The sequence below is a fragment of the Takifugu flavidus genome, chromosome 6 (genome assembly GCF_003711565.1).
Source record: "Takifugu flavidus isolate HTHZ2018 chromosome 6, ASM371156v2, whole genome shotgun sequence".
Lineage (NCBI taxonomy): Eukaryota > Metazoa > Chordata > Actinopteri > Tetraodontiformes > Tetraodontidae > Takifugu > Takifugu flavidus.
In genome coordinates, this window is record NC_079525.1 from 11,388,131 (window position 1) to 11,409,723 (window position 21,593).

General features: G+C 44.3%; 1 protein-coding gene across 1 annotated transcript in view; it reads right to left on the minus strand.

The window, feature by feature from the left end:
• The window catches only part of LOC130527926 (cytoplasmic phosphatidylinositol transfer protein 1-like), a 32,072-nt gene that overhangs the window by 4,053 nt on the left and 6,426 nt on the right, over positions 1 to 21,593 (minus strand). The window contains exons 2-8 of the mRNA XM_057036778.1: positions 5,682 to 5,830; positions 3,939 to 4,027; positions 3,752 to 3,759; positions 3,469 to 3,540; positions 2,667 to 2,762; positions 2,184 to 2,339; positions 1,977 to 2,040 (exon numbers count right to left, since the gene is read on the minus strand). Coding sequence (XP_056892758.1) covers positions 1,977 to 2,040; positions 2,184 to 2,339; positions 2,667 to 2,762; positions 3,469 to 3,540; positions 3,752 to 3,759; positions 3,939 to 4,027; positions 5,682 to 5,830 — 634 coding nt within the window. The remainder of the gene's footprint in view (positions 1 to 1,976; positions 2,041 to 2,183; positions 2,340 to 2,666; positions 2,763 to 3,468; positions 3,541 to 3,751; positions 3,760 to 3,938; positions 4,028 to 5,681; positions 5,831 to 21,593) is intronic.

The window sequence follows — 21,593 nt, forward strand, 5'->3', positions numbered from 1 at the left end:
TTACAAAGTAGCTCTGGAGCCATTTTTTGATGAAAAATTGCTTTTATTAAATGTTTTCCCTGCAGCAGAATATGACCTGAGAATGTGCCATCACGTCTTGGCTTGAAAATGTCAAGGGACACCAATTATTTTATGTAATAAGTAATTATTATTTTACTATTATTGACATTAATATTCTATTTATTACATAAAGTTAATTATAGGGTAAAATATTGCATTTTCATAAAATGACCGCTGAATGTATTTCGGATGGGTTAAAATAATTAAATGGACCCGGCCACCTTTACCGTCGACCGGGGTCGTAATTATTATGGGACACCATGGCGTCATTTTTGCGTGCGCCATAGTGTCCGAATGATCATTTTAAATTCAGCGCACTGCGTAGTTCACTCAATCCACGTCCCCCATGTCGTGAGTAGTGAATAGGGAACGAGTGTGTGGTTTCGGAAACAGCGCTGGTCCCTGTCCCGGTGTTGCAGCCAGTTCTCCCCCTTCCCCCAAGTTGATTACTTGTGTTTCACCTGTGTCTTGTTTGGTCTATTTAAACCGCCCCCACTGCCAGATTGTCTCTGTGTCTTAGCCCTTTTTGTTTGCCTCTTGAGTTTGACCGGTTTGATCTTTGTTGATGGATTTCTGGCTGCTCCCTGCTTGTCTGGTTGCCTTGAAGCCGGTTTTGCGTTGACCTCCCGCTTCCTGTTGGATTAATGATTTTGACCTTCTTGCCTTTGTTCCTCAGCTTCCCTCCCTCGTTAGCACCTGGGCCCACACTCACCAGCCATCACACTTTAGCTTAGCAACTTCGTTATTTATCCTGGTCAGGTGATCTATGTTTAATCCACCCAAAGCCCAGTGGCCTGTGGGTAGGTGGGGCACATAAACCTCCACCTGTTCTATAACACAGCACATTACAGACGGACACATCGTTCACAAACACCAGATAAATGTGATGAAAGAAAGAGACAATGAAAAGGGACATACACTTGCTTTGTCATGGATCTCTATGTCATCCAGAGATGATGGTTTGGGTGAGGAATGCTCTTGCTGTTCATGGTAATTTACAACTTTAATGTTGGTTTTCTCATGCATGTTTCTCTCATAATCCCGCACATCATCCAAAGTCATATCTGGAAAAAGGGGAGAGGGAGTAGAACCAGGATCGATACATTGGCAACACCTCCACAAATAAACTCTGGGGGTTAAAGGGGAGGAAAGGAGATGAGTTTGCAATAGGTCGGTAAGTAGTGTTTAGTTTCTGAGGAGCTAATTTTCAGTGATGGAGACTTGAGATGAGGTAGAAATGGGAGCAAATCTGAGCCATAACAGAAAGAGCTAATGACTGCACAGGTCAAAGGCAAAGCTTCCCTGCCAAAAGACTGATTCAGCACATGGAAAAGTAGAAGAAAGGAGTAGAAAAGCACTCCATGTCAGGTGATTTATGGTCTGCTTCAAGCAGGCGGGGCGGGGCGAGATTGGGCCCGGCTCAGGGAGTGTTAGTGGTTAGTGGTGAAAAGGAGAGGAACAGCACAGCTGACGGTGACAGGGTTCGATGCAGGGTTGTTGAGCACTGGTCAGCAGATACACTCATATCACAGCACAGTTGGGGATTCAAAACTTCAAAATACATTATTAGACAATTGTTTGTACCTGCAATTCTGGCTGATTCCTTCTGCCATAAGTATAATAATAAAATAAAATAATAGCTGAGAACCACTTGTCAAATTAGGATTGGTGCCATCTAGAACTAAATGAATTGATTGATTCTTGCCGCTGTTGATGATTCAGAGGCAGTTTGAGATGTTGGACAGGTGGCTCTTGCCTGACAGTGAAGGTTTGGCTACTGAGGATGGATGATTAACAAAATATTTGCTGCATCTTTAGACACAGTCGCTCCAGCTCTGGAGGCCAACGGAGTAATTAAGTCGTGACCCGTAACACCAACACCAGTGTAGAAGTGTAGAAAAAGAAAATGGACGTACCGATCCACTCATCCACCCAGGCAAATGCCTGCCTGTGTCCCAGCAGCAGCACATCCCGAATCACCTTAAGGACAACAAAGGACAGAACTATTGAAGCTCAAGGAGGCAGGAGAGGAGAAATTTACCCCCTACAGCAGCTGGCTAATGTCTCCATAACACAGTGAAGGTACATATAAGGAGGATCCAAGACTTCCCGTGACCTCTCACCTTATGTACAAACTGCTCCACGCGTGTCTGCAGACCCCACACCTCAAACTTGACAGTGACCAGTTTGTATGAGCACATGATGGGGTCCTGTGTGTCCCTCCACCCCTCCTGAAGAATCCCTCGTGATGTTTTCTCTGACTTGAAATATCTCAAATCCTGCAGCGGTGAGAAAATGAGCACATATGTTAGCGGGTGTACACGCACGCACCAGCATACACGCACACAGCCCATGAGGCATCGCAATTTCAACACCCCAGGGGAGGGTCATGCTCGATGGCCTAAAATTAGATGCATGACCTGAACACCATTCAAAACAGAGGTGTCAAAGTCTGTAGAACGCATAACTCACGTAGAGGTTAGCAAGTGGCCCTGTCATTTTAAACACATTTACAACAACACAATGTTGGGTTTTTTACCAATTGGGAATATTTGACTAGTTGGACCATTTGTACTCATCAGTAATGATTTAATAATAATAATTACCTCGGAATCTTTATAGTAGCGCTCAGGGATCTCATCGTAGGCGATGTCGACGAAACACACTTCTCTCTCCTGATCCTTCAGCTCGTTGTCAAAGATCTGAAACACAAGAGGATAACCAGTGCACACAAAAAGACACTTTTTTAAAACACAAATGGGGATACAGTCTGCCGACCAAATACGCGAGTGGTGCGTTTCCATACTAAACCAGTAGGTGGTGCTAATATCTCACATTTCCTGTGATGTCGCAGAGTGGCCTCGAAAACACTTAAACGTGTGTAAAAAAAAAACAGATTCAGAATTTTTTAAAAGTCGAAGTAGTTTCTTTTTTGTATAAACTGGTCCACTTCCTGATTCTTTTCCCTCCTGTCTTATTGTGGGTGGCAGCAGGAGTGCTGCTGTGGGATGGGAAGAGCGAGGAGGAAGAGAGAGAGAGATGCAGGGGAACCAGGCAAAGAAAGAGAGCAGCACGAGAAGGTAGTAGTAAAGAGAGGAAACTGCACAATCCTTTCACCTACCAGTATTTTTCTCTATATAAAAACACATTTGTTGCTGCGTAGACTGCTTACACTGCGGGCCTGAGGAGTTCTGTTTGGCTCGGCGCCGTGTTTGATACCCAGCTGACTCAGAGCTTTGGGCTTCAGAATCGTGGTCATAACGACATGATCAAAATGATCTGCCGTGCTCATGTCTAATTCACACAGAACGATGCAGAATCAGGTGGAAATGAAGAAAAAGCAGCCGTTTGATTGAGGATTGAGGACAGGGAGCGGACCTGATCTCTCTTCTAGCACAGTACACTCACATTGTCATTGATGCCTTTGTTGTCCTCGTATTTTGTCTCTATGTGGATGGAAAACTTGGGCAGGAATGAGCACTGCGGATGAAATATTTCAGAATAATGAATCAAATGCACTGAATACATCAAATCTCATCCATCGCTGACTGAAAAAATAAAACACTAACAGTGGAAACTCCCTATTTCTCAATCCGAAACATAAAGTTTGCGACAAATAAGTAATTATATGAAACCTTCAATTGGTCGGTGACATCAAACGGTAAAAAGGTTGAGGAGAGATGTCACTTACTGTATATTCTGCAGATCATCGCAGGGGTTCAAGAGACGTCCGCAAACAATACAAATGGAACACGAGAGAACCGCAGTTAGGATAGGAATGGTCCAAAACATGAGACAGTAGCAGTTGAGCAGACTCCCTCTTCCCTTCCAGTTTAGGCTTTTCCTAAAGCAAATTCACAAGGTGACTCTCTGCCTACCTGTGATGGTGTAGGGGTAGTAGTTCCACGCCTTCTCTGTCACGTAGAAGATTTTAGGAACCACTGCTCGAGCCCAACTGGGTAATTTACTGCAGAGTCAAGTCAGACAGAGATGTATGAGCAAATATTCATGTGTCTACTTGTACCACCACCACTACAACTGTACTACTGTAACCTTCTATGATATGCAACCTTGTCTCAGGTTGGTTTTTGTTTTAGTTCTTCATAATTTGGTTTTATTTTTTCTATTGTTGAGGACAAATCAAGTTTTTTCATTTGAAGACAATGTAACACCATCACCAGTAACTTAAGAGACGTGTTGATCTGTAAGAAGTAGAGCAAAGCAACTGTAACTTCAGTTTTTCGAGCAAAATACTTGTGGTTTACACCGATGACATGAGACGTCGGCGGAAACGAAATGTTCCCGTTTATAGCGGACGACGTCTGATGGTCAACTCTGAACTCGCTGTCAACGCTGAAACTTTCCTGCGGGCCTGTCTTCATTGTCACTTCCATGATTGACATGAAAACAACTTATTTCCCCCAGACAACAAAGCTTCAAATCTTCCCACTCTGGTGCGATGGTTCTAAATAAAACCTAAATGGAATAAATGCATTAAAAAACAACTTTGACAGTTATATTGTGTGAACATTGGCAGGCTCGCGCTCCGGCTCCATCTCGCTGCCTCCCAACAAAAGACCGACACTCCTCCTACTCCCCCATCTGCTGAGTTCTCTCGTTCCCTCTGCTTGTTCTTTTAAAGACTCTCGGCTGCAGCAGGAGCCGCTCTGGCGGGTGTTCAAGCCTGGTGGGTGGTTGCATCGCCGTCGCTGCCCAATTCTGGACGGAGAGGCGAAAACTGATGGACGCTCGGTTGAGTCGTCCAAATATAACGTGGGACGAGTCAGATGGGACGCGTCCAAATTGCCGAAGCGCAGCACTGCGGCAGATTCTCGGGGCTAACAGTTGGAGCACGACAGCTCCGGCCCAGACTGAGCTCCCTGCTGGTGAATGAGAGCTAAATGCTTTCTGGTTTCAGAGCAGGCAAATGGCCAGTTTACCAGGACAGACCCGGCTAAAACATTTGATATGAAATGACTGTGGTTTCCTTAAACCGCTATGTAGCTTTCTTTTTGCTTTCCAGAGGGATTTTTTTTAGCTGCTTAGTGCTGAGAGCAACTGTTGCCTTGTGGGTGTGTCTCAGCAGTAGGTCTTGGAAGGACCTGGAGGACCATCTGATTAATCTGCATGACAACTGCTGGAGATTTGTTTCTGACAAGACCAGAGGACACAGTTTTTAATTCCTCAGCAGCAAAATGTAAACCGTCCAAGCTGGTGGTTAAAGGAGGGGGGGGGGGGGGGGTTGCTGCAGCCAGGTCTTTCTCTGCTGCCTCTTATCTTATCCTTCCTCTGCAGAACAGAAATCTGCTGACTCAACATAAATGGCGCTCTGGCAAAGGGAATGCTGACACAAGTGCTTGTGGTCAAACAAATTGGGAACAAAATAGGCTCCTTGTTCTTTATTGCCTGCCGTTATTTGCGCACAATCTCATTTCTGTTTCTACTTGACACATTCTGTCACATTTCTGATTCACTGGGCAAAACATGCAGGAGGGCTTTTAGATGTAAGAAGATGCTGACAGCTCAAATGTGATGTGGAGACATCATTAACTAAATAGTGTCTCCTCTAGTGTTCATGAGCTGCAACTCTGCAGCAACTATAGATTAAAAAACACACTGACCTGTTGAGGTAGACGCGTTTCTCTGTGAACTGTCCCTGGCCGTGCTCCGGGTCCTCAAAGGGTTCATTCTGGACCACCTCCACCCCTTCGCCTCGATCACTTTGCTCATGACTGTGTTTACTGATCATGTACAGCTGTCCGATCCGGTACTGAAAGACAGAAACACCGACAAGTTCACACGTTAGGACGCCGACGTCAGCTAAAAACAAACCAAGAAGAGTTAAATCGCTTCATTTTCACCACAATGACCCTGTTTTTCATCCGCTGTAGTTCAATAGTAAGTGCATGAACTTGACAGTTTGATTGTAAGAAAAAAATATCATCAAAGGTAAATTTTGAACGGGTGTACCTGCGTGTAAAAAAAACCTTGTGTTCACCCATTATTTTTAAGCTGAAATGAGTATAAGAGGTGATTGGAGGTGGGAGCGTCCCAGGAGAATCAAGGCTGATGGATTAATTTATGAACTAGCGTCCCAACTGACTCCTGTTCCTGAGTGGAACGTCTTATTTAAAAATCCTAGATTTCAAGTATGAAAATACAGGGAGGTGGAAACTGGAACAAACTATGAAGAAGGTTCATTATGAAGGCAAACACATTCAACACAACTGGCTGAAAACTCCCCTTATTTTCCTCCAGGAGAAGCGAGACAATCACTTCAGAAAATGGCGCGGCACTGAGAAACCACTCTTAATCAATCGCTTGGCTTCATCACCGAGCCCCCGCTAAGAGCGCTGGCGTTTGTCTTAATTTCATCAGGCTGAGGACTAAGCACTCTGGGTCATTCATCAGCGCCAGGACACACGCTCGGAGCTGGTCACTTTGTTCAGGTTGCCCAGTTGTCAGAGATGACATCACATAAATGATTCACACTTCACAGATGGTTTTCTTTACACTCCATTATTTCCCCTGCACGCATTCTGGACTGTGCACCCACAATTGTCTAGCTTCTATTTACACAAGCTGTTTTTTTCAAAATTGATGACTAAAGGTGACTTTAAGTGCATTCTTTGCATTCCAGTCTTCAGGAATATATATTAGAAATGCACTTTATTGCCCGTGATTTCAGTTTTGCAGCATGATTTGCTTTTATGCTGACAATGCTAAACTTCCAGCACTCCGTACGAGCCGTTGTAATCACAACCTGTGGAAACTATTTAACATTTGCTCAGAAAATGGGATTCGTTTGATCTGTGAACAGTGTTCTTTTTTTATTTCAATGTCTTCCAGTTGATGAGCACAGCAAGTGTCGCTCTGCAGAGAAGACACACAACCATGCGATCACACAAGGACAGTACATGATGTGTACGTGATGTGCAGACAGCACAATCATGAGCAGCTTTATTACACACACACCCGTTCCTTCCACAGTTTGGGGGACATTTAATCAACGTGGCAGCACGGTGCCGTGCAATATTCTGCTCTCTCCAGATAAGATTATCCTTCAGCTGCAGGTCTGACAGTCGATCGGTGGACCGAGAGTGTAATTAGAGTGTCTGTCAGTAGACGAGTGAGACTCCAGAGAAAGGGCAAATGAACAAGATGACAAGTATATGGTGCTTACAGCGACTTACTCGGGGAGTAGAAGAAAGAAAGTTAGGTAAACAGTCATTGTGTTAGCTGGTAGCAGCAGAAAGACAGGAAACATCAGCTGCAAATATCACAATTTTTCGCTGGCTCATTTTGACAAAGTGGAAGTGCTTTTTTTTAGATGCTATACTAACAAACATTGGTGTGTACTGGAGTTCTGCACCGGACTACTCCACTCATCCAACTCCTGCCTGTCTTTTACAATTTAGGCAAATATGTTAACGAGAAGTGCTCCCAATCAATATTTTTCCACTGATGCCTGTCATATGTGGCCTTGCTAACCCCATCCGTTCCCATTCGCTGTGGCTGGGTTGTGTGGGAACTTAATGCCTCTCATCTGTACCGCTGGCCTAAATGAAGATAGCCCACAATTCAATCACCACCATCAGTTGTACAGAAATAAAACTAATACATTACATTCTTGCATATGTGAGGTCACATTTTAAAGTACTGGAGGAACCTACTCTGAAAGTATTACAGGTGTAGAGGTTCCTCGCCCAGCCACCAGGGGGCGTCCATGTAAAATATTAACGCTTTTTAAATTTCTGGTTTGTAATTACAATAAAAACAAAGGCATAGTTTAAAAAGGGTCGATACTGGATTAAAAAGATGGACGTGTAAACAAACAAATCCTAAATCCAGTTCCGGCCATTATTGTTGATGTGAATAGAAATGAGACAAAATGATGACATGTATTGTTTATGGATTCGGAAAGCTGCTTCCTCAACCTTTAAGTGAATTAAACAGCAACTCAGTTGCTCAGCTGAGACTCAACCTGATACCTGTCAGATCCAACTTCCTCCTAATGTGGGATTCAGTGCGGGCGCACACCTGAGAACCGCACTCCCCTCGGAGAGAACGATTAATCACCTGAACTGCGATTATTCATTCTATTATCATGCACGACAAATGCATTTAGTGGAGATTGAAACTTATATTAGAACCACACTCTAATGGACTTCTCCCCCTGGTGGTTAGGAAAGCATAAAAAGGTTTTTCCCTAAAATAAAGCATCATCAGAAATTTCACTCTTTGCAATAATTTTTACATTTCAGTCAGTTTCAGCCAATGAAAAGAATCCTTATTCCAAATCAGCACATACTGGTGTTTGTACATTAAAATCCCCCCAACACACACTGAACTGGACTCACAATAAAGTTCGAAACACCCTAGGAAACCACTTCAAAGTCGTGACCTGTGCAGAGCTGGGGGGGGGGGCAGTTGGCTCCAGCCACTGAGGTAAAGGTCACAGTAGTTGTGCTGTGAAGTGCAGATCGGCATCCGCAGCCGTTTCTTCTACAGAGGGCACGGAGGACAGAACCAACCAACACACTTGAACCGACCACTTTACAACAGGCGTCGGGCCGTAACGCCCAAACTATGTCACCCTGTTAACATAAATTATGTTGGCAAACTCAATCAAGCATGATGGGGAGTTTATGAACACCGTGTGGTGCGCATATTCTTGCCAAATAAAGCTCAACATGGGGACCAAAGGCATGTATGCATTAATAATCTAAACAAATAAACAAACAACCACTAAAAATTAATTAATTTTGCACCTCGTTTCACGCAGAAGACAATTCCAGGGCTGGAAATTGAGCCCTGGCCCGCAGTGATTTTTACTGCTGTGATTCCAAGTTAATGGGTGGACTGGACCCGCGTGTGTAATGGTTGGACAGGAACTTTACAGCTGCCATAATTAGCTGAATCACTGATCATGACTGTTTACGTTGGTTTCAAGGAAAAGCTATTGGCCCGACCAGGCAATGCAGCTGTAAACGCTTGCGATTTACTGGGAAACGGCGACAGAGGCAGTGATTGGACCCCAGATCCCATTAAAGGGCCATAAAGCCTAGTCAGGAGGACAGGGAGAGGAAGGGGAGGTGACTTATCTGCAGCAGGTGCCCTTGGAATCGCCGGGGTAATCACGTTTTCATATGCAGGTGCAAAAATAGTAGAGTGGGAGAGTGAATGAAGGCAACCTAAATGAGAAGGTCAGAAGCTGTGCAGTGTGTGTGTGTGTGTGTGTGTGCGCGTGTGTGGCACCTTTCTGTACTATTTTTAGTGATTTTGCTTTGTTGGCAATCATTACTCCTCCTTTTTCCTCTCTCTTCATTGTGTTTTGTCCTTTACTGTTACTAATCTTTTGCTTTACCTTGAGCCTCATTTTAGAACCAACGCATTTCTTTTCTTTCTTTTCTTCCTTGTAAAGCTGCTATGCATTAGCTTTAAAAAAAAAACAAAAAAAAACCGTATTATCTGTTGCCATCACAATCGACCAGAGTTCTATCTGGAACTATTTAGAAGAAGCTTTCTGGTGAGAACAGGCAACATCGGAGTGACAGGTTTGCTTCAAAGATCACAAACGTGCAAACATAAATAGAACCTGGTTCTCAATGTCGAGCCGCTTCTGCTCATCTGCAATTAACATTCTGAGAATGCTTTCAGAGTACGGAGTGTAGGCAAGCAGAGGGAATTCGCCGGATATCAATTCATTTAACGAGCTTGCAATCCAGAATCAAACTGTCGTATTTGTCATCATTCCCATAATTAATTCGGAGAACCGGTTGTGCTCCGAGACGTTACAATCACCTCAGATCATCCTTTAAGATAAATGCCAGAAACCTTATTAGTGTCATCATGATGAGACTGAGATAAACAGCTAAGAGAGAACTGAAACACCAGCTGGCCTCCGATAGCAGGACGGTTGTTGCAGCAGTTTTTACTGTACGGACTGAAAGATCCACCTGACGCTTTCTTCAGCTGCACCCAGACTGGCCCTTCCGCTGTCCGGGGCACTTAATTTGACCTACGGTTGTCACCCTCTCGTGATCCCTTCACAAGCTGAGCTACTGCATACGTGTCACTGTAAATGCGTTAATGACTTTGTATCAAGAGTGGCCTGTTGGCAGAGGTCAGTTTGCTACCACACCACTAACAACAGCCTCACCCTCACCCAGACCACAGCGGGACTTTCAGATACAGACTTTTCACAGTAACTCAGTGTCTCTAAATAACTGAAATGAAACTCAAGTTGGCTTTCTTTGGAGAACCACGTCTCTGTCCCTGAATAAACATTTCATCAACAAAAGGAAAGGTGGACTCATTTTGTGCTTTCACACTTCTCATTTTGGTCCGGAGGTTGACAAGACCTGGTCCATGCCCTGGTCTTTATTCTTCTTCTGCCCCAGTAGCATGCTCCATAGAAACTCTGTGATATTAACTGTCATATACTGGATATACCCTATATTTTGGAGGACTATATTTTGATGCAAGTATTTGAAAGCAGCAGTACAAGATAAACTTCAAAAGCTAGCAGATGTCTAATAAACAGCCCAATTAATGATGCCACTCTGCGAACGTGGTGACATTTTCTCAAAGTTCGAGTAAAATGATTTGTTCACAGAGGAGGAGACGAAGCCGAGACACCTGAGAGCACTCAGAGTTGGGCTCTTGTTCCTCCGTATCGAGGAGACTGTCCAGATGCTTAGATGGCCAGACTCCTCCCTGGGAGGGTGTGTCCAGCATGTCCAGCCACGAGACGAACCCCATGCAGACCTGGGATGTGACACCAGAGGGACACCATTTCCCATCTAGCTCTTCCAGAGGAGCTACAGAGAGGATGCACCGGGCTTCCTTAATGAAACCGCTGCCCTTGTGACCCGGATAAGCTGAGGAAAATGGAAAGGAACAGAGCGTTCGCAACGTACAGCCAGACAGTGCATCGCTGCCTAGGCAACCAAAACACAAGTGCTAATTATAGTGACAGCTGTAGACGCTGCGACATAAAGCCCTTCATGTCCAAACACACTGAGCTGTCAGGGAATTCACGTCTTCAGAGGCTTTTGTCTCAATGGACAACAGGCTTTGTATGCGGTGTGACCAAATAGCCTGGACATTAACAGGATGAGTTCATGTTTTCCATTAAAGTTTTAATTTCTGACTCCCTACTAATCTTTTCCATAAAGAGAAGTTTTTAACTTTGAGCTCCTCAATTGACGAATGACCAGTAAACACTGATCTTTGAGAGGAACCTGTGTCTGAATCCCTTTTGGACAGTGACTTTGCAAAATCCCATCGAGGCAACTGCAAACCAACACAAGGACAATGCACGGGGACCTTTACTGAGGCACCACAAAGCCAAAATAAACCACAGTCAGGAGCACCAAAGATTACAAGCATCTCTGATTGAATCATCAACCTGACGAAAATAATTGAATTGAAAAACAGAGTCGATTCCGAGTCAGTCTCAAGACTCTCGTAAAGGGAGTGGGGTGACATCATTAAGGTAGAGCTGCAACTGAATGTTGAAATTGCCTCTTTTGCCACATCCTGGCAGCCCTCGGGCCACATTCAGGTCGTTTGCAGATTAGGACACGAAAACTGTGACACGGCTGTGACTCACATCTGTGTCTGTGATTCACTTCCGCATCACAGACACAGTGACACAAAAACCACTGGTCCACGGTACATGTCACTCTTCACACCGTGGGATGCGACTCACATTCACATCTAAGGGCAAATACCCATCACCGATTCATCTGTCCCGCCCTCTTGTTGGATGTGTTCAAGTGGGCGAGGGGAGACCGTTTCCAACCTGTCATCAAGCTGCGAGCCAGAGCAGAAATGGAGAGTTTCTTTGGAAAAATAAAAAGTGGAAGGTGGAGCGTCTGTATCGGCAGGTCTGCCTTTGTGTCTGGAAATGCAGCTGAGACTGCATCACGCACTTCTGGTCATATCAAATCAATTTAAAGTTTAAAATTCAGACTCAAAATCTATTTACAGGCTCAGTGGTGGGATGGGTTAGATTCATTCACAGAAATCTGATCGGGACTAAAAAGCAGGGTGGATGGATCATAAGATTAGACAAGACCGATCTCAAGCCTGATGGCTTCCTGATGGAAAGAGAAGATGAAGTTTAAAAGTTTCTGGTGGGAAATCTGTGAAAATGTGGATGATTTCCCATTAAGAGTCCAGTTCCTGAGGTAATGTAAAAGAGATCTACCCGATATTTAAATATATCATTTAGACAGACATTAAAATCACAGACATAAAACTATCAGAAAATCTGCCCTGTATATAACAGCTTAAAAATAATTTGTGCACAATTGATGATTCAACATATTGAAAAACAGGATTGCTCATTTTGTAAGCGTGTGTTTACACTAATGTGTCATTTTGCCCCCGACCTGTTACGCTCACCGCGAGACACGTGAACAGTGTTGATTCTTGGTCAAATTTCACTTATCAAGCTTCCCTCGTATCAGGAACTGTTTGTCCCGTAAAATTGCATCAGGCTTCGCTTGTTCCGATCGAGCCCGAAAGGCCTGAACAGTTTTAGAACATTTACAGATTCAAATGCGTGTTTTTTCTTTTTCCACACTCTAGTGAGCAACAAGCTCGAGTACCGCGGCCGCAAAAACATTGGCCACCACAAAGAAATAGCCCCAGAGCAAAGAGGGAAACGGGCCCTGGCGGTCCCATCAGGGTGGCTAAACAAACGAGCTCAGTTGGCACTCTAACAGTACGGGACTCCAAATGCCCCCCCTCTCATTCCCCTGCAGCCTCGCGCAACTTTTGTGGGAAGCCGAGAGTGCTCTTAATTTCCTAGGAGCTGACTGAGGGGTTTGGAGTGGTTGCCATGGTGATGGTGAAGGGCCGGGAGGTGCAGCGAGGTCGCAGAGACTGCGAGTCCACGTCAAGTACAAACAGTTCTTTCAGCACCTGATTTAAAGACAGGAACATCCCGACAAGCCTGGAATGTTGAGGAACATGATCATTTTGCCATGTTTGCCTGCTCCCTTTTCTCACTTCTGGCTGCACTCAGGTCAGGTATGCGGATTATGTTAATCCCATGAGTCCCATTACATCCAGACCACGTTGCCTTTGGGTGTGTAGAGGAGCGACGTTTAATGGATTCACGTCGGGCAGATGAGAACAACACTGTGAGATTATAATGCCACAACACACAAGTACTGTGTGTCTGACTTTAATTCCAGCAAATATGGCTAATTTTAATTTTTCACATTTAGACACATGACGTCACCATCATGACAAAGATGTTCTTGCAGAAAACAGTCAGTAGAAGCTTTTTAACACACACACACACACACACACACCACACACACACACACACACAAATACTTTTGTGCAACACATTAGCATGCAGATCCAGAGCCACAGCGTGTCAGGTGACTCTGTCAGTGGTCTCGGTCGTATTCAGTAAAGTTTGCCAAAATCTGCAGAGCCTCGATAGCAAGTGGACACGGAGGAAAAGTGTGATCTAAAAGTGATAATGGCCTCTCTTTACTGTTGAAACACGCAGGTAGATCAATACTGGACTCCTTCTCATTGAGTGTCCAATCCATCCCTGATGGCCTGTGAGTGAAAAACAGACATGAGGATATGCGTGTGTGTGTGTGTGTGTGTAGCCACTGAACTGAAACTGCATTAGGACCATGGGACTGAGCTTCTCCTAACACAAGGTAGTCATGTGTCAACTTAGAGAATAAATCTGACCAGTCATGATCCACATCTTACAAATACAATGAAGAGGCTCATTTTGATTTTTTGTTAGTAAAGTATGGAATGTGTTTATGTACAGTCACAGACAAATATATGTGTGTAGAATTGCCTTTGCTTCCCCATGTTGACGGACCCTCATTTCAAAGCGACGCCGCTCCTCATCTGTAGTAGCGTCATCCCTGTAAAGTGACATTTGAAAGTATGAAAGAGGATGGCTCCTGCTGAGACTCAGAGGGGAGGGAGACGGGCAGCAAAGGCCACTGCAGTCACAGAGCAGAGGTCCAGAGGAATAAAGGGGTTTATATGGACCTTTGTGGCCCGGTGCATCTGCAGCGTTTGTTCATGTCCAGTAGAAACGCTAACACAGTAAACAGTCCGTGGAGATCACTTGAAATCCTGCTGTTGGCCCAGAGTTACTTCTTACAAAGGCGATATACTTACCCTTGTTGTTTAAAAACACAACTGGTTTTATGGCAAAATAAAACACTTAGAAAGAAAGAGCCCAAAAAGAAGCCAAAAGCACACAAAGCTGGATTAGACCAAAGACGATGATGAGATGTTTCAAGTCCGTTTTTAAAGACAAGTCCCCCGTATATACCTACGTTAGCCATCCTCTGTTTTGAGCAAACTGGCTTTTGTTGACGTTGACTGAATACCCTTGACCTTCTGTCTGAGTTCCTGTGACCAAGAAATACTGAGCCAGCAATGGACCGTGTTTCCATAACAGGCTCTCTAATACAGCCTTTGATTACAAGGTCAAAAATGCACTGAAAAAGGGAGGTATAACATCGTTTACAATGGTCACCACAGCAGAGAGGTCATCCGCACGCTGTGCGTTAGCGAATGTTCTCACTCATCCAAGAAAAACCAGATCCGAACAAAGGAGGAGGCTTTCAACAGCTGTTCCACCCAGTAAGTTTCCCAATCGCTCCCACCCAAAAGAAAACGATGGCTGGAAGCATCCACAACCATTTCATGATGCAGATGACCACTGTCGACCTCTCAGGGACTCCCAACGCTGAGGAAGCCTTTTGGAGGAGAAGTGGAACATCTTCAAGAAAAAAAAAAACACCATCCTTTTGCACTGACTCAGTAAGTGAAAATCCAGTAAGTGAGCCAGTGGGTGAATAATGACGGGATTCTGTGTTACACACCTATAATGAATCATTCTGTTTCTATGCTCCGGGAAGGTGAAAGAACAAAGAGTTAAAGCTTCATCCTTGGGCTATTCCTCTAAGATCATTCACTGTTTATCCAGGGAGCGGCTGACTTGCCGCTGCTGCGTGGAAAGAGAGAGGTAATAGTTTTCTGCAGACGCATCGCATAATCTACATGATAGAAGGCCAATTGTTTTTTCTGGCACCGCCACTTTTCCACATCGTACATCCTCCCAGCTGCCAGTGACATCAGATCAGCTGCACCTCATTTCCCACCCCCTCCTCCTGAATTCTTTCCCTCCTTTACCACATGTCTTCACTCAGCAGAATAACCAGCCACTGAAGGAAAGGGAAGGTAAACACACAGACATGGGCAACCATATCCAAATGACCATATTCCTGATTCTCCCTGCGCACACGTCAATCCGGTCAGCAGATCTAAAGTTAACGCATGTACAACTGCACCAACAAGGGCGGTAATAATCTACCTGTGCCATTATGATCGAGTTACACAGGCTGCAAGAAAGCTAGGGCTCACCACAAAGCCCGAGGAGACAGAACCAGTCTAGTGATAGTCAAAGCAACAATCGGAATGAGTGTATTACCAGGCAGAGTTTTTGCCTTGCTGCGGTTTCACTGCATAATGCATTCACCACAATATTTGTCAAGTGCAAATACGAGCGCCAGATGGAGTGGCGGAAGGCTTCGTCTTCACGGTGCAGCACTGGGGCCAGCAGAAGGTCTGCTGGAGAGTGAGTCTTTCAGGAATTTGACTCTGCCCAGCTCTGCCTCCCGCTGACGTCACAGCTGTGGTAAGGGCAGATCTGTCCGTTTTGGGAGGAAATCCCCTTTTTTCCCCTCCTTTCTCCAAATGCCCGTGTTTATTTTTGGATTAATCTGCCTCACTTACACACCGTGACCTGGAATTTGACCCTTTCTCATTTGCGCACTATGACAGTGAGTAATAAACGGCAAATTTGGTCATTGTGAATTTAACATGGGCTTCATCACTGATAGAAACAAATAAAAATATTCAAATTGAGAGTTTTAGTGAACCAAACTTTCATACGAAGGTTAAATCTGTGCAACTCGGCAATAGTGTTTCGGTATGATATGAACCTTGAATGTTGCTCTGCTTATACTACATGGTTTATTGGTTCATAACAAGAAGGCTCCAGGTTTGATTCAAGCTCTCGGTGGAGCTGACAAATTCTCCCCAACTGTAAATTGGAACCAGCTCGTGAATGAAAAACGGGCATGGTGTGAGGACCCTGTGATGGACTGGGGACCTGCGTAGGGTGTAGTCCTCCCTCTGGCCCCCTGATGTTTGGGACAGACCATGAACTAGGGGCGTCATTGGCAGGGTCAGAACTGGTATTGGGTCCCTGGTGCTGTAAATGTCTGCCGGCTGCTTCTCATGGATGAGGACAATGTAGAAGTCAAACTACCAGCTTATGAAAGTGTATATGACAAATGAAGTAACTTCCTGGTGTTTCTACTCGACACCCCCCCCCCCGTATGATTCCACATCCCTTCTCTCTTTCCTTCCAGTACATTCTGGGGGCTTTACAAAGATTGTACAAAAACAGAGACTCCTCAAGATAGACGTATGTGGGATGAAAATGAGTCATACAGATGCAAAAACACACAAGCACAGCCGGTAAAGTAAAAATATGCACGTGGGATGTTATTGGCTCTGTGTTATGAGTAGAAAGTAAGCAGTGATCAATATGGGATGATGTTTGTGCTCAACAAAGCCTGGAGAAATGGTGGGGGGAAGAAATGGTTTGTTTGCTGTACCAAAGGGCTGTGCAGGATCCTGCTAAGTGATATCCATAGCTACGACCCCAGTTCTACTTTGTACTTGTCCTGCTTTCATTTGTTGGCGCATCCTCATGTTATGGTGACTTCTTTTGGCCATTGTCTCAGATCTGGTGAAAAGAGCAGCATCAGCACGTCGCTGCCACGTGCAGTGGAAACACCCAGAATAAATCACGGTAATTGTATCAGATTTGTGTCGTTTTTGAAGTCAGACTCTTACTCTTGAGTTGACTGGGCAGCACTTTAAGATCTCTTTAAGATCTATTTAAAGAGCATCTACATCTGCCTCTTGTTTGCCTTTCCAGAGCCATAAAACCTGGAAAGTGAAAGGAGGGCGAGCTGTGATGGATGTGAAGGACGGTCTTGACGAGAGGTACGCAGACTCCAAAGGAGACTGGACCTTGTACCCTCAGATCACCTCTCTTAACTGGTTCCGCCAAATCGCTGCATTTTGTAAAGACTCTGAACCTTTCATCCGTGTTATGTCATTGTGCTCGTTAGTCTGAGCAAGCACAAGTCTTTGTCTGAAATGCATGAATGATCAAATGTGCGCAGCAAATACAAAGCCTCTCTTGGCAGCTGAATGGAATCATAATGGGAGATTATGTCCCATACAAATACCTTCTCCAGTCAAGTGTCTCTCTTTGGAAAACCTTGAACCACTTATTGCTCCGACCACCGGTAGCGTGATCATTCATTGACCATTAAAGGACGTAAAAGCCTGGGCTGTTACAACATACTGTACATGATCCAATAGAACATCTTCCTCTGAATGAGGTCTGAGATTGCATTCCTGTTATTGATATAATACCTAAACCGCAGACCCCTGTAAAAATTTGCTTATGCGCCATCACATAGATGCACAGCCTGGAGCATGGTGTGATCCCTGTAATGGAAAAGACCAGACAGAACTCGTCCATTCCTTTTTTTGAAGCATTATTTCTGAAGTGCCAACTGTTCTTGACAGCAATGTTGCTCTATACTTCCCTCAATCACACTAAAAACTGCCAGTGAATCACCACAGCGCCAAACGTGCGTGAGATAAGCTGCACTCAACTCAAACAACTTCAAATTGGCTTCATTTCTGCATTCTGAAGTGTTTTAACAGCCTTTTTGAAAAGGCTATTATAAAGTGCAAATATAGCTATTTGAATGAAAAGGACCCAGTGATAAACAGATCTATCGTTCTTGTCATTTTTGCTATTTTAAAATACTACCTTGCCTCCCAGCTGACCTGGAAGTGCTTCAGAATCCACTGGAGGAGGATTAATAAATGGGGAGGGAAGTGGGGGCCTCCAAATAAGCATCAGAAGATAGATGGATTAAAAAATAAAGTACAACTGTAGGCAGCTTCTTTAAAGATAGTAGCACAACGAGCAATTCTGCTAAATCCATTTTAAACCATAATATAACAGAAGGCGGGGACGGGTGTTGGAAAGATTTTAAAGTTTTGTTTGTGTTTCCTCAGCAGAAGGAGGCAGCCAGATACTGCATAACATCAATGATTACAGCTTCAACTACAGGAGAAGCAAATTGGGGGTGTTCGGCAGCGCATCAATATAATATCAAGCAACCAAGTTAAGCAAAAATGTCATTATCAGCATTGCCAGCCTCTGACCAAGATACGTATGTTCACTTTCCAGCAATACTGGGGAAAATAAGCTAATTTCGATCTTTCAACTGTGCCGATTTCGTTGAATTTTAACCAACAAACCATGTGTTTCATTAATATGACACACATGAGCAAAAAGGAGTTCACCCATGAAACATTCTGATAATATGCTGAATGATGCGTTGGACTGCACTGGGCTTTCATTTAGACATAAGCTGGGAGCAATGCAGGAGCCGTGCACAGGGGAGCTGAAGGCATCGCATCAGATATTCTGTTTAGCTGGAATATTGGCTGTCACAGTCAGTTTACACTCATGTTATTATCTGACACACTAAATGCCAGAGCTTGGTGCTCAAACACAGTCCGGAGGGAAGCTATGAGTATTATCTGCCTCATTATTTGACAGCTATCCTCGGGATGTTCTTACACTATAATCACTATAATCCAGTCCACCATTGGGGGTAACGGTCGGGATGAATTGTACTGGTTACCATAGAAACCAGAGATGTAATGAAGTATGTCGGCATACAGCTATCTATAGACTGACTACTTTGTGCATGTGTGGGTTGAGCTGATAGTTCTTCCAGAGAGTTTCACCTGTGTGGGGGCTGGCGAGCACGGCGGCACGGTGGTCGGTGTGTATCTTCACGGCGAGCTTAAAAGGGCCAGCTTCACACATAACGGAAAAACAAAAATTTCCGTCCGTGGGGACGGCGCTTGCACGCGATCACAGCCAGGAACTGAAACCTGGCTGCCGATCGGAGCAGACTGTTGAAAATTTAAAACAGTGCATTTCCACAGTGCAAAGATTGAGTGAAAACAAGCTGTGACGCTCCTCTGACTCACATCTGTGTGTGTGTGTGTGTGTGTGTGTGTGTGTGTGTGTGTGTGTGTGAACACAACATGGTACACCTCAAATAAACCCTCCCTGCTCAGCTCTCATCACATTTCTCTGCTCTACCTGTTATTCAGCTGCAGCTGCATTCCGTTGCTCTGATGTGTCTGTAACTTTATTGTATGTGGAAGCCCTCCGAAACATGACATTTGATGACAACTTGGGCTTTATTACTTCTGGGGGTTGAAGCCGTTCAAAACTGAAAGCAGCAGCTGATCAGGTTTTGAGCACACTGTGCAAGGCTGATAACGTGGTTAAAAGTGTGGCTAAACAAACACAAGGGGCCTTTACAGGGCGATAACACAGCTGCTGCAGTTCAGATGGAACAAGCCAAAAGTCCATTTCTGAGAAGATGTGCAGGTCTCCTCACAAAAGGTTCATTTTTTAGTCTTGACACGATTAGCATGTATGGGTAATTAAAAAGGAACCTTGCCACAAACATCAGCCGTCCAAGAATCAGCTGCTCTTTCTCTTTTTTCAGCACACATTACTGATTTAGCCCCTTTCAGACACATGACAGTTGTTCCACACCAAACTTGATTAAAGCGCTTTGCATTGTTGTAATACAAACAAGCATTTGTGTTACCTATGAATGTGTATAAGACACACACCTACATGAACATGTAAGCAGCATTTGTGTTACCTATGAATGTGTATAAGACACACACCTACATGAACATGTAAGCAGTTGGAGGATAGATGGACAGGTTTTACTTTGTGCAATAAAAGCCTTTCTGGTTATACAATAGACTCATGAGAACACACACACACACACACACACACACACACACACACACACACACACACACACACACACACATAGCCATCTAGGAAATGAGAATGGGCCTTATCTGTGGATAATGGGCCATCACTGCCCACAATGGTTTCCTCTACTATAGCAAATGGTATCAAATGGGATTCTGATTGAATCACAGCATTGTCATGTACACCAGATGGCAAAGTGGCCTTGCAATTTACCATGACACCAAAAAACACTAATGGGCCTTTCTAAATAAACCTTGTAAGATGTCAGAGGGCTTGGAACATAAACAGAGAAAACAACGTATTTCACGAACTGGGCCCCAGTGCTCACAGGAAACAGAGGGGCTTTTGTGAGCTTTAGTGGTTCCCATAGTTACAAATGTTTGATTAAGTTATTACAAACAAGACTGGATTTACAAGTTTAAACACATACCCAAGGGTGAAACCATCGTCTTGGACCATAACCTGTGACCCTTCTTTAAACAGCGGTCTAAAGTCAAATGTTACAGACGTGTGTAATCCATGTTATGATTTTGAAGGCAGGCACATCATCTTGTCCAACTCTCCATAAGAAATAAGACAGGCAATTTGAGTTCTCTAGAAAGAAGCCTGGGTGTTGTCTCTGTGCTCACCCACTCCCTCTGCTTCTCAGCACTGCCTGTCTATGAGTACATAAAATTAACTGGCGTCATGGAAACATGCTCCAGGATTTAACGGTGGCAACCGATCTTGTTCAAGAGCCCTTATTAAAAATGGGTCTAACAAAGCAGCAGCCATCGCTGACACATTTTTGTTGTTTCACTTTCTAACATGAGCCGGAGGAAGTAAAACAGGAGCACCGATGGAACATTGATCCATGTTTTCAACACTTCTTTGCAAGGACATTTCAACCATTTATTAAATGGTTGTTTTGAAGTGAATTATGCTCAACACTCATAAATGTTAGGGGACAATGAAGGGAGGTTTGTGAACAGTTGTGAGATGGTTGGATCCCCATGTGTCTGCAAATATCACTTTCCATTTAATTTTTAATGACGGTTTGTGCTGCACGCCCGGAGCTATGCACATCACACAGGAAGTGCCACACAGCATACTTGTTGCTTAAGGCCACAGAAATTGTGGTTATCACTTTTGAACAAAATATCTTGTTATCTTTGAAACTTATGCATAGTACGAGAAGACTGGAGATGGAACAGAATTATGAGGCTTTGGCAGTAGCCAGCCCTAAAGAGACTCCGATCAAATTGATAAATACAAAGCTTTCCTATATCCGGCTGGAGGCTAGCTTCTTTCAGACAACTTACATTCTCATATCTCAGGCTGTGCATGAAAAGCGCTGAAATCAGGTTCACTGGGGATCAAGTCAGTTATCTGCATGTGCTGTTTGCAAGTATTGGCTTGCATTGACCTACAGTGCCTGTCTGTCCAAGCAGCCGTGCGTTTTCGCCATCCAACCATTTCTGCAGTCATCGATTCGGCCCAAGTCCAATTTCACACTAGCATTATTGAAACGAGGGAGGGATTTGCAGAATACCCATGCAGCAATGTT